The 12,750-nt window shown below is 52.9% G+C and overlaps 1 protein-coding gene and 2 non-coding genes across 3 annotated transcripts; all 3 read left to right on the top strand.

Moving 5' to 3' along the window:
• Positions 1 to 802: 802 nt before the first annotated feature.
• On the top strand, positions 803 to 11,141 carry kpnb1 (karyopherin (importin) beta 1). The gene is made up of 22 exons (XM_085455247.1): positions 803 to 1,136; positions 1,963 to 2,021; positions 4,100 to 4,282; positions 4,357 to 4,557; positions 4,634 to 4,786; positions 4,875 to 4,934; positions 5,003 to 5,092; positions 5,180 to 5,290; positions 5,381 to 5,482; positions 5,570 to 5,794; positions 5,888 to 6,079; positions 6,200 to 6,330; positions 6,668 to 6,815; positions 6,991 to 7,062; positions 7,140 to 7,284; positions 7,388 to 7,470; positions 7,627 to 7,734; positions 8,252 to 8,395; positions 8,616 to 8,721; positions 9,045 to 9,159; positions 9,549 to 9,710; positions 9,792 to 11,141. Coding segments are annotated over exons 1-22 (2,631 nt in total). The 5' UTR covers positions 803 to 1,096; the 3' UTR covers positions 9,793 to 11,141.
• LOC146712105 (small nucleolar RNA SNORA79) lies at positions 8,845 to 8,982 on the top strand. Its single transcript, XR_014920318.1, has one exon. It is a non-coding gene; the product is annotated as a small nucleolar RNA SNORA79 (small nucleolar RNA).
• A 1,231-nt stretch (positions 11,142 to 12,372) lies between the features above and the next one.
• Positions 12,373 to 12,454, top strand: trnas-uga (transfer RNA serine (anticodon UGA)). The gene has a single exon. It is a non-coding gene; the product is annotated as a tRNA-Ser (tRNA).
• The last annotated feature ends 296 nt before the right edge of the window (positions 12,455 to 12,750 follow it).

Genomic DNA, 12,750 nt, shown 5'->3' on the forward strand with positions numbered 1-12,750 from the left:
TCAGTTCGTGTTGGTCAGGCTTACATTAAAAGGGATCTTTGAAGAATGATCCCTTTCTTTTAAGAAAGAAAACGTTTTCAGCTGAGCAAACTTTAACACAATGACTGCGCTCAGTGTACTTTTTCCTCCAAACGTCTCATTTTGTCAGCTTTGGGCTCCATCCACCTCCCATCGGAAGGAGGCCCCGGGGCAGACCCAGGACACTGCAGAGATTATATGCTGGCCTGAGAACGCCTTGGTGTTCCTCCGGATAAACTGCGAGACGGAAGTCTGGGCCTCTCTGCTTAGGCTGCAACCCCGCTCTGGATAAACGGAAAAGAGTGGATGGATGGGTTCTATTGGGGGGAAGGCTGGAGCATATCCCAGCTACCAATTCAATTTAATGGAAAGGTATTTATAACACTAACAGCTGTTAAGATGCATTTTAAAAGAAAATATTTTCAACTACATGAATAAATACATAAAAAAAATAAACTGTGTGATTCAAACTGCAGCAAAAATGTAATCATTCTTTTAGTGTTTTAATAACGAACATTAAAAACTAAGTAGAATAAGATATTATGTATTTGTGTAGTTTAAAAGTGATGTAATGATATCTATATTTTCAGTCATCAGCTCCTGCTCCTTTTCATGCATGGATGCAGTGTTGTTTTAATTCAAAGGAAGGTTTGTGTGTAGGAAATTAATTACTGTTGCACCATGTGTGAAAAATTACATGAAATGAAATCTCAGTGTACTGAGACAGGATGATATGGTGTCCGGCGGTCCCTGAAGGCAGCACGTTTTTTGGCGTCACTGCGTGATATCCCTCCGCGGGAGAGAAGCGCGCAGCCCTTTCCCTCCCTGTAGCACAGGATGCGAACGGGCGGCGGTGAAGCGACGAGACGTGACTCTGCGCCGACGCTGTCAACATTTCCCGCAACATCCGAGTGAAAATACGCCGAACGAAGACCGGGGAACCTCCGCCACCCGTATCACCGACTGAACCCGTCCTGTGCCTGACAACGACCGAGCTCCGTGGAAGAAATATAATCCGCTGTGGGCGCTGCGCGGCAACCGAAAGTGTCGGACTGAAGAGAGGCAGCCGGGGGAAGGAATGGAGCTCATCACGATTCTCGAAAAAACCGTCTCTCCGGGTGAGTCCCTGCATCACGCAGCGCACACAGCCGGCGGCCCGGGCCCGATGCCCGGCCGGGGGGTGCGGTGTTTGCGAGACGGCGGGCTGCCCGGAGCACCGGGGAAAGTTGGAAGCAGGGAGGAGGGAAACCATGCTAGCTCACTGTGCTAACCCGTTAGCGTTACGGCCTGACGCCGCTGGTGACTTAGCACTCTACCGGGCGTTTAAGCACACTTTAATGGCATTGGTAACCCTTTAGCCTGTCGACGGGAAACCAGAAGACGTTGTCATATCGCCATCACGCGGATTCGGGCCCACATAGGCCGTAATGCCGGCTGTGTGTCCCCGATCAGAAGCCGCGACCCTGCCCATGCCCGGGTTAGCCGTTAGCTTCTTCGCTAGCTCGGGCCATTCAAACTGTCGGCCGCTTTCTCGGCGTGTTCTCCTGGGTAACGCCGCTTTAGAGTCGCTGCGGGCACAGGCGAGCGCCCTGGTTGTGAGTTGACCTCTGCTCCGCTGCTTTAAGCGGAGTTGGCGCAGTTTTAGCGGCTCCGCTGTTTGCACATAAAACTTCATGCGCGTCTCTGGAAACGTGTCGGCTAGCGTTAGCCTGCTAGCACAGTGCAGGTGGCTAGCGCGCATGTTGTAGGGTCGGTGTGCTTCTCGGTACCACCGATGGCTCTCACCGGGGCGGGAGTTAAACTTTCTGAGTCTGAGGTGAATCATTAGTGCGGGACATCCACCCCGGGGCCGGGTGCTTGTGTGTGAACGTCTGGTGAACACGTTTAACCACCGTGCGTTAGCCCGTCCGCTAACCAGCCCCCTCCTCTCTCCTCTGTCCGCAGACCGGAATGAGCTGGAGGCGGCGCAGAAGTTTCTGGAGCAGGCGGCCATAGAGAACCTGGTGAGTATGGAGGGAGAGCAGCTGGAGCTCAGGCTGCTGCAGGAGAGGAGCGGACAGGGACCGAGGACTGCTGGATCCCGCCGGCTTTTCCTCCTTCCTCCTCCCCTTCCTCCCTCTGCATTGGCACACACGCACGCACACTCTTCACATATGTGTCACAGTGAAAGCCTCCATTGGCTCCTGATATGACCGTGCCAGGGTCTGCATGCTTCAGCCACTTCAAGGTCTTCATCAGAGGGCGAAGCTGATGCTCCCACATTTCTACATACCCTTTGTGTGGTCCTGACCTTTGACCTTGCCCTCATATACTATTTAAGTACACATGCTAACTTCAACCAGAACAGGAAGTGGTTCATAGCGAGTGTCTGTGAAGGTTCATAGCGAGTATAAATATGTATGTTGAGCGAGTATATCTCTGTAAACGGGCTGTCTCTGCTGGTCACATGACTGCAGCTTTCTGTGACCAGGTGTGACCGGCAAGTGCGAGCAGGTGGGTCTCTGTGAAACATCAGTGTGAGGGTCACAGCTGTTCCAGGGTTTCTGTGAGGGTTGGATGCCGTCTCCACGGGTCGCCCTTCTTGACTGTGTGGTCAGGTTTGACTGATATTCTGTAGTGAGGGTGGGGCTTGATGAGTCAGGGTGTTGCGGTTACGTGGCTTACTTGTTACTCAGGGAAATGTTTAAATGTGTTGTCAGATGTGGTGACTGGCATGTAGAACTCCAACTAAAAGGTGCAGGTGGTGGGGGAGTCGGGGTAGGGCCGGTGGGGTTTGCAGTAAAGCCGCCATGGGGCTGTGGCGGTGTAGTTTGTGACCATGTGGGCGCTGTTGTCACGCGTCACTGGGAGACCAGGTGAGCCATCCTGAGCAGCAGGTTCACCTGAGGAAATGTTTCTTCCTGTTTATACACACAGACACTCCATACGATCGTCAGCTGTGTGAGGTGATGTCATCGTCGGCGGGAACCAATAAAATCAAAGATGACTTTCTGTAGTTTCTTATTTTGTAGTTTTTGCTGTGTCAGGAAGATAAATATCAGACTCTGTGGTCAAATGGTCTCTGTGTTAGAGACAAAGGTAAGAACAGTTACCGTTTATCTCGCAGTTATAAATTAAGCCCCACCCCTTCGCTTTACAGTGTGTTGACAATAAAACTGTAAACTCGGCAGAGTGTAACCCGACCGAGTCAATAACTCCTGCCAGACGCCGCCATCGTGGCCAGAAAGTCCACTGATCTGATATTTAACACTGACTGTTCAAATCCAGATGTTTCTGCTGGATCGTGGTTTCTGCATGCTAAAGAATATCTGCACACACACACACACACACACACACACACACAGTGCTGCTGTGGTCGTCTGCTCACTGCAGAGAAACAGTTAGTTGTCTGTCCAGAGAAAAATAAAAGTTCTGGTTGGAGCTGATTGAGAGCACCTGGACACCTGCAGGAGGCGTGATGCTGATGGCGTCCTGCAAACAGAAGAAACGTAGTTGGCAGTTCTTTGCTGTTTGCCTCTGTCTGCGTGTGCTACTGCCACCTTCTGGCAGGAGGAGCACGCTGCGTCTTGTCAGGTGTGAGGGGAAAAGTATTTCAGTCCAAAAATATCTTCGGTCAGCTTTCTTCTCTGGTCTGACGTCAGTTGTAGCTCGCCGTCCTTCAGCCTGAAGCAGAGCGACGGGGTCAGGTGTGCCTCACCTGTGCAGACAGAATGAATGGAAGCAGAGCGAGCAATCAAATCACTAAGTCTGTTTAATGCTCCGCCCAGCAAACTGACAGCGACTTAATGTTGACAAGCTAAAGTAAGACTTGGTTCCAGGTCGGCGACCGATCTCTGGTTCCTGTTAGTGCTTCCTGTCTGTGATCGTACCTGCTGCCTTCTTGTTCACACGTTTACACCTGAAACCAGAGACGCAGAGCAGCTGTTGTAACGAGAAGCTGTGTTTCAGCTCCAGTAAAAATCCCAGCGTCGTCGCTTCTGCACAAAGCTTCCTTCACTCTCACTGTTTCACCGTAACTCAAACCAGATGTTTGACGTAATCAGTGACGCTCATCATGTGACCTTTGCTCCTCCTCCTTCAGCCCACATTCCTGGTGGAGTTGTCCAAAGTGTTGGCGAACCCGGGGAACACTCAGGTGGCTCGAGTTGCTGCCGGTCTGCAGGTGAAGAACTCGCTGACATCCAAAGACCCCGATGTCAAGGCGCAGTACCAGCAGAGATGGCTGGCCATCGACATCAACGCTCGCCGCGAGATCAAGAACTACGTAAGGGCCGAGCAAACCCCGCTCACCGTCCGCCACCGCCTCCACCTGTCTAACGGTTCCCGTGTCTCCGGCAGGTTCTACAGACTCTGGGCACGGAGACGTACCGGCCCAGCTCGGCCTCGCAGTGCGTCGCCGGCATCGCCTGCGCCGAGATTCCCGTGAACCAGTGGCCCGAGCTGATCCCGCAGCTCGTCGCCAACGTCACCGATCCGTCGAGCACGGAACACATGAAGGAGTCCACGCTGGAGGCCATCGGCTACATCTGCCAGGACATCGTGAGTCACGGCGAGCACGTTAAAGCACGCCGCCTGTTGTTACCCAAGTGTTCGCTCACCCAGCTGTTTTCCGCAGGACCCGGAGCAGCTGCAGGAGAACGCCAACCAGATCCTGACGGCCATCATCCAGGGCATGAGGAAGGAGGAGCCCAGCAACAACGTGAAGCTGGCCGCCACCAATGCGCTGCTCAACTCGCTCGAGTTCACTAAAGCCAATTTCGACAAGGACGTACGTTGCTTTCTCCTAACTCCTCCCCCTTTTAATGTAACTTTATTTGCAGGGAATCACGCTGACAAATGTGTACTTCCTGTTTCAGACGGAGCGACACTTCATCATGCAGGTCGTCTGTGAAGCCACGCAGTGTCCCGACACCAGAGTGAGTAACGCCAGCGTAATGCCCGTGACCTTTGACCCCTCAAATGCACTCACCTACTGCTCTTTCAGGTGCGCGTGGCGGCCCTGCAGAACCTGGTGAAGATCATGTCTCTGTATTATCAGTACATGGAGACGTACATGGGCCCCGCCCTGTTCGCGGTAAGACACCACAAACCTTTATTTAAACCCGAGAGTCAGTCGGAGTCGTCTCAGCAGCGCCGCTACTCTTGTCACTTCCTGTTTCAGATCACCATTGAGGCGATGAAGAGCGACATTGATGAGGTGGCGCTGCAGGGCATCGAGTTCTGGTCCAACGTCTGTGATGAGGAGATGGATCTGGCCATCGAGGCCTCAGAGGTCAGTGTGACGCTTCCTTTAACCAACAGGAAGTTGTTTTTTACTTCCTGTTTGTTCACGGTTCGCTCTTTCTGTCTCGTCCAATCGCAGGCCTCGGAGCAGGGACGCCCCCCCGAGCACACCAGTAAGTTCTATGCCAAAGGTGCGCTGCAGTACCTGGTCCCCATCCTCACCCAGACCCTCACCAAGCAGGTAGCTCAGCTGTCGGAGCCTCATCCCGTTTACCTGTCTGTGGCTTTGAGTCTACCTGTTTAGCTCCGCCTTCTCCTCTTCCTGCAGGACGAGAATGATGACGACGACGACTGGAACCCGTGTAAGGCGGCCGGCGTGTGCCTGATGCTGCTCGCCACCTGTTGCGAGGACGACGTGGTTCCCCACGTGCTGCCCTTCATCAAAGAGAACATCAAACATCCCGACTGGCGTTACCGCGACGCCTCCGTCATGGCCTTCGGCTCCATCTTGGAGGGACCCGAGCTAAACCAGCTCAAGCCGCTCGTCATACAGGTGAGACGCTCGAGCAGCTCGCCCAGCTCGCCCAGTCTTCTGTCTGTCACACAAATCCCTCTGTGTACTAAACTCCGCCCCCTCCTCCTGCAGGCGATGCCCACCCTGATCGAGCTGATGAAGGACCCCAGCGTGGTGGTGAGGGACACCACGGCGTGGACGGTGGGCAGGATCTGCGAGCTGCTGCCCGAAGCTGCCATCAACGAGGTCTACCTGGCCCCCCTGCTGCAGTGCCTGATCGAGGGCCTGGGGGCGGAGCCCAGAGTGGCCTCCAACGTCTGCTGGGTGAGTCGCCGGTCCGCGCTGGGCGTCATGTGGCCTTTGAGAGAGCTCTGTCAAAACGAACCCGACCTCAGATTTCGTTCTTCTTCGGTGGAAACCTTAACCTGTCGTCTCCTCCCTCAGGCCTTTTCGTCTCTCGCAGAGGCGGCGTACGAAGCCACGGATGCCGCCGAGGACCAGGAGGAGCCGAACACCTACTGCCTGTCCTCGTCCTTCGAGATCATCGTGCAGAAGCTTCTGGAGACCACAGACAGGTATGACGATGCTCACACATGCGTCTGTGCCTCTGACGACCGCAGCCTGATGGCGGTGTGACCACTTCCTGGTTTCAGAGCGCAGAGTGAACTGCATAAAGAGCTGGCAGACGGCTTCCTGTCGGCTCGCCGATCGTGTCACAGCTGCTGTTTCCTTCACTTTAACACTTCGAGTTAACCGCTTAAATGATGATGTCATCACAGAGGTTTCTGTGATCGTGTCGACGTTTGTGGGCGGGGCTCGACAGCTGAATGCGCTCAGTCATCGGGCAGCCGTCGTGCCTCCTTGACAGCGCTCTGCGTACTCGTCTTTGATTGGTCTGTTCCTGTCTCTCAGGCCCGATGGTCACCAGAACAACCTGCGCTCTGCGGCGTACGAGGCTCTGATGGAGATCGTGAAGAACAGCGCCAAGGACTGCTACCCCGCCGTGCAGAAAACCACGCTGGTCATCATGGAGCGGCTGCAGCAGGTCCTGCAAATGGAGGTGAGGGCGCCGTCTTAGGGGCAGAGCGATATCGATGCCGTTGTGAGCATCGCTTGGATCTCAAAGTCATTCAAGAGAAAAAACATAGAGCTGAAATAAACTGGTTTGAGCAGACCAGGCAGCTTTTAATTTGAAAAGGCACTGGCTTCACGTCTCTTAACTTCCTGTCTTCCAGTCTCACATCCAGAGCACCTCAGATCGGATCCAGTTCAACGACCTGCAGTCGCTGCTGTGCGCCACTCTGCAGGTGAGACGGGACACCTGAGCCTTTCTGTGCTCATGCTCTTATTATGGCGGTTCTGAGTGTTTCCTGTGTGTGTGCAGAACGTCCTGCGTAAAGTGCAGCATCAGGATGCCCTGCAGATCTCAGACGTGGTGATGGCGTCCCTGCTGAGGATGTTTCAGAGCACTGCCGGCTCCGGAGGCGTGCAGGAGGACGCGCTGATGGCCGTGTCCACGCTCGTCGAAGGTACGCCACAGTTACTTGAGTGACTACACGGCGAGGGCAGTGACGTGTTGTGTTCAGAGGGCGCGGCTCTCCACGTGTCTCACTCTGCACATTTCTCTTGCAGTTCTGGGCAGCGACTTCCAGAAATACATGGAGGCCTTTAAGCCGTTCCTTGCCATCGGACTGAAGAACTACGCAGAGTATCAGGTAGGACTCGCACAGCTGATCACCACTTCCTGTTTCACAGTCGCGGTCTGACCTCGGAGCTGAGAGGCAAGTTTGCTGTTTATGGAGGAGGAGCTCTGATGTCATCACTGACTCAGACGTCACAGTGTTGATGATGTCATTGACGTGTTGCTGCAGGTGTGTCTGGCGGCCGTGGGTCTCGTGTGCGACCTGTGCAGAGCGCTGATGTCCAACATCCTGCCGTACTGTGACGAGATCATGCAGCTGCTGTTGGAGAACCTCGGGGTGAGGAGGGGGAGGAGCTCCTTCGTCTTTATTGACATGCACCACACTGACCGTGATGTGAAAACCACGTTTATCTGAGACTTCCTCTCTCATCACTTCCTCGAGTTTTTCTGCACATGCTCAGTGGCAGGAGCACTTCCTGTGTGGCACAGATTTGGGCCACAGCGCCGTTAGCTGGCTGCTCTGACATCAGTGAAGCTGTAGAAATTCAGTTCCATTCCAGTCAACCTTTGACCCCCACACAGTCAGCTGGTTCAGTTTCCACATTAGCTCCCGTCTGCCCCTCACAGGGTCGGTCCAGATATTCCGACCCACAGTCACATGATGATCCAGGTGTAGCGAGCAGCCCACCTGTTCACAGGTGTGGATTATTGATCCCAGACTTCACCTTCCTCTGGTGCTGTTTGATCACCTGATGGACATTTAACAGCTGCCGTGTTCCAAAGCAGTCTTTGTGCCGCTCACCTGTCTGACCCTCTCACAGGTGTGCAGATGTTAAACGTTGGTCTGTTTACAGAACGAGAATGTGCACCGGTCGGTGAAGCCTCAGATCCTCTCTGCGTTTGGCGACATCGCTTTGGCCATCGGGGGCGAGTTCAAGAAGTACCTGGACATCGTCCTGGACACCCTGCAGCAGGCATCGCAGGCTCAGGTGGACAAGGTAAAGCCCCGCCCCTTCAGATGTCTGAACACACACTGAATCTTGAACTTGGGCTTCGAGTGTAGAAATGCTCAGCTTAGATTCGGACGTCTGTGATGAAAACTCATGCACCACGCTGACCGTGATGTAAAACCAACCACGTGTATCTGAGACCTCTGACCTCACAGATTTACTTCCTGTCTGTCCGAGTTCACCTGACACATCTGAACCTGTGTTTCAGACGGACTACGACATGGTGGACTACCTGAACGAGCTGAGGGAGGGCTGCCTGGAGGCTTACACCGGCATCATCCAGGGCCTGAAGGGAGACCAGGAGAACGTCCACCGTAAGGACACACACACACACGGACAGACGGTCTCTCTGGCAGCGTCTGTCCTCAGGTGTCTGGGGCTACCTGGTTGTCTAAGTGCTAACGGTTATCGCTGTGATCGCATGACCACAGCTCCAGCGACGTCAGTTCCTCTTCCTGCTTGCAGTCAGCAGGAGGCTTTAGTGATGTCGCAGACAGACGTGGGTCCTTTTCACCCGGGAAGCTTTAGGCTGCCGCCGAACTCACAGCTTCCTGGTTTTGCGGGACCCAACAAATAAAAAAAACCTCCTGTTTGCTTTACTTGCTCTCTCACCCTCATCTCCTCTCCACCCCTGCAGCCGACGTGATGCTGGTGCAGCCTCGGGTGGAGTTCATCCTCTCCTTCATCCACCACATCGCCGAAGACGAGGACCACTCTGACGGCGTGGTGGCCAACGCTGCCGGACTCATCGGGTAAGCAGGGGGTGGAGCTGAAGCTCGACCATGTTGGTCCAACATGGAGATCTTATCAGGAGGTCACAGCCAATCAGAGGGTTCCTTTACCCCAGAACACTTCATGCTCAGATCAGATATCACAGAGCAGCTTTTATGGTTTTATTTTGAAGGAGCTAAACTTCCTGTGGTCTGCACCACAGCTGATCAGCGAGGGTCACATGGTTCAAAGTCTAAGGCGTTGTGGTCGGTGAAGAGAAATCATGCACCACGCTGATGGCGTGATGGAAAACAAACCGCATCCTCTGAGACCAGCACGGTTACCCTGGCGATGCTCCAGTGTCCAGCTTGAGAGCTCAGATTCTTTTCACATTAAAAGCCTCAGTTTGTTTGACGTGTGTGTTCCGTAGTGACCTGTGCACAGCATTTGGGAAAGATGTGATGAAGCTGGTGGAGGTTCGCCCGCTCATCAACGACCTGCTGACGGAAGGCCGGCGCTCCAAAACCACCAAGACCAAGACGCTCGCCACCTGGGCCACCAAGGAGCTCCGCAAGCTGAAGAGCCAGGCCTGGTGAGGGTGGAGGCATGCTTCTCGTGGCTTCTCTGCGTCACTTCCTCTCTAACCCCTCCTCTCTCTCTGTGTCTCCTGCAGATGGCGGGTGTCGTGTCAGGGCGAGATGAGACTTCGGATGACATCACTGAGGACAAATCGGCCGCTGGATTAAATCTTCTGTGTTTGTCGGCGTTTCGCTCGAAGCAGCAGAAGAAGAGATGAGTGTCTGTGTGTGAGCGCGAGAGAGAGACGTGTGAGCGAGCGAGAGATGATGACATCACACCACCTTCAGTTCCTGCAGGCGATGACCCCGCCCCCCCCCCCCCTCCCCTCTTGGATGGCCTGTGGACTGGACTGTGACTCCTCCCCCTTAAAGAAACCCCCTCTCCTTCCACTCCTCCCCCGCCTCTGCCCGCGATCCGCCTCTTTCGCTGTAGCTGGGCTCTCCTATGACATCGTGATGATGTCACCGACCTGCCGCCGCCACCCCCCCTGCTCAGGGGGAGGGGGAGGAGGAGGGGAACTGTGTGGAATCAGCTGATCGAGTGACTGCGTGGACTACTTCTTCTGTGGAAAACTGGATTTTTGTTGCTCTTACGTTTCTTCTTCTGAGCACTAAACATGGCGGCGGAGCTGTGAGGGACGGATGCCTCCGCCCGCTCGGTCTCCTCCAAACAACGGCAGCACTAAATTCCTTCAAAATAAAAGCCGAAACGATGCTGAGAGGAGCGAGTGCCAAATGGGAATAGTTTAGCCCGGGCGTGAGCGAGTGCTGCGAGCTGCCTCGGGTTTCCTCGCCGCCGCGCCTGCTTTGGGAACGGGTCACTCACCTTTTTGCTTGTTAAGATTTCAGATGATTGAAGACGTTTGTATGAGGTTCTATTTTTCCATTGCTATGATGAAAATAAAGTTAAAGTGATACAAAACATTCCCCGAGCTCTTCTGTGCTTTCGCTCTTCTTCTTCTCGGACTCCTGGACTCAAACGTTTTGGACTCTGCTGATTGGACGCTGAGCTCTGGCTGTCTCCCACTGTTGGCTTGTTTATTCGACGCTACAAAGAACCATGATTTTTGTTTTTTGGAACTCACTAGCAGTAAGGCGGTCGCTCCTCGCTACTGGGTGACTTCCTGTTGGGACGGTTTCAAGAAAAACAACAAAAAACCCCAACACTGACACGAAGCTTAAACGCTGCAGAGCGCGCTCATTGCCGCCTCTACGGCCGGAGAGCTTTGCTTTCAGTTGGTAAATATGATGGTCACTGAAAGCCAAGTGGCTCTGGCCTCGGAGGCTTTTATTTTGTAGAGGCGCGGCAGCTGTAGGGAGGAAGCACTTCCTGTGTTGACATGAACCTGAAAGTTTTATTTCTGAATTGTGAATCATTTGAAGCCGATCTGCTTTTTCTTTCATATTCAACTTTAGTGAACTAATAAAGTCTATATTGTACTGACCGTCTGCTGCTTCTTCACAACGCTACTGCTTCCTGCTGGAGTCTGACAAAATAAAAGCCTCTCACTGCTCTACATCGGGGCTCAAAGTCAAATCCTGATGCGATGGGTGAAGCAGTGTGTGGTGTCACGTGACCTCATGAGTGTTTTATTTTATCTGCTTTGCCTCAAAACAAACGCTCTTCCTCTGCACCAGACTGCATTCACAAAACTCCTGATTTTACCTGAGTACAGGTGAGCTGCGACAGTTGGGACTTCAGTTTAAAACATTAAAGTACAACACTGAGGATTCAGGTCCCAGCGGTGCTCAGACGTGCTGCTAAAGGCTGGCGCAAGCTCTGCAGCACCGCTATAAAATCGACATGAAAAGCTAGAGTATTGTAAAGCTCGTCGGGCCTGTGTGTGTGGAAACGGGTTATTCATAAGAATCTGCAGGTAAGGGGTGACGGGCTGGCTCAGCGTGCGTCACGTGTCGCCTCCACGGTTTCTGAGCAGCTCGTTATGCGCTCAGCATTACGGAATATCCTTTAAATCTTTCTAAATGTGTTCTGGATGGTTCAGTGTTTCCTGCAGCGCGTCCTTGCACTGCAGGGTTAAAAAAAAAAAAAAAAACTGGTTTTGGCTGTCACAGAGCACCGGACTGGACCCCGGGCCACATGTTGGACACCCTGTCCTGCATATACACACAATGGAAATGATAAACCAGCTCTCTGTTGCTGTGGAAACAGCTGAAAAATGAGAAATGCACAATAATGGAAAGGTTTTCTGTTTCGCTCGCCAAAGCAGCACCTGTGGGCTCTAGAGGCTCACCTGTTGAGCTTTGAGTTTCCCTGCTCTCCGCTGTAGCTCAGGTCAGGTGTTCCTGCTACGAGCACAGGTGAGAGCAGCAGGGCCACCTCCTGTCGATGAGCCATACACTAATAATACAATGATGACCACCCACGGGCCTTACTTTGAGAACCTGACTTTCTCCTTCAGACCTCAGAGGGATTTTCGGGAATGATGATGTTTTCCATTGATCTGATTGGCCCGTAGGTTGTTCCTGATGAACCACCTTTGAGACCTCGAGAATCAATGATTCACTTTTTGTTTTTCTTTACGTGGTCATCGGACATCAGTTGTCGACTCGTCAGCCTCTCAGTCTGCGTTTCACATACAAGTTACTGACTGTTGGAGAAGCCTCTGACGTCACTCTTAGCTTCAGTTTCCCGGTCAACTCACTTGCTCTCCGGTTGCTGCGATGGCCGAGAGGTTAAGGCGTTGGACTTGAAATCCAATGGGGTCTCCCCGCGCAGGTTCGAACCCTGCTCGCAGCGACTTTTTAATAAAGTTCAAACACTCCCCTGAAAAAGCTGCACGAGCCGGAAACAGCCCAGAGAGTACGCGTCACACCAAAATAAAAAAGGAACTGTATGAGGATGAATTAAAACCAATGACTGTAGAAACCAGTCATTGATTAAAACACACAGACACAACACCGATAAGTAAAATAAGTATATTAATAATGTTTTGTAAACTCAAAGAAGAAATATAAAATCAGAATCAGAATCAGAAAGGGTTTTATTGCCAAATGTTGAGCAGGTTTACAACATTAGGAAATTGCTGCGGTGCT

The sequence above is a fragment of the Copadichromis virginalis genome, linkage group LG4, assembly GCF_057382275.1.
Source record: "Copadichromis virginalis isolate Kocher_CV1m ecotype Utaka linkage group LG4, C_Virginalis_male_GT1.1, whole genome shotgun sequence".
In the NCBI taxonomy this organism is placed as follows: Eukaryota; Metazoa; Chordata; class Actinopteri; order Cichliformes; family Cichlidae; genus Copadichromis; species Copadichromis virginalis.

Coding starts and splice junctions, on each gene's coding strand:
- kpnb1 (XM_085455247.1), top strand. CDS start 1,097: ATGGAGCTCATCACGATTCTCGAAAAAACCGTCTCTCCGG. Junction 4,558..4,633: donor GCTACATCTGCCAGGACATC/GTGAGTCACGGC, acceptor TGTTTTCCGCAG/GACCCGGAGCAGCTGCAGGA. Junction 7,735..8,251: donor TGCTGTTGGAGAACCTCGGG/GTGAGGAGGGGG, acceptor GTCTGTTTACAG/AACGAGAATGTGCACCGGTC.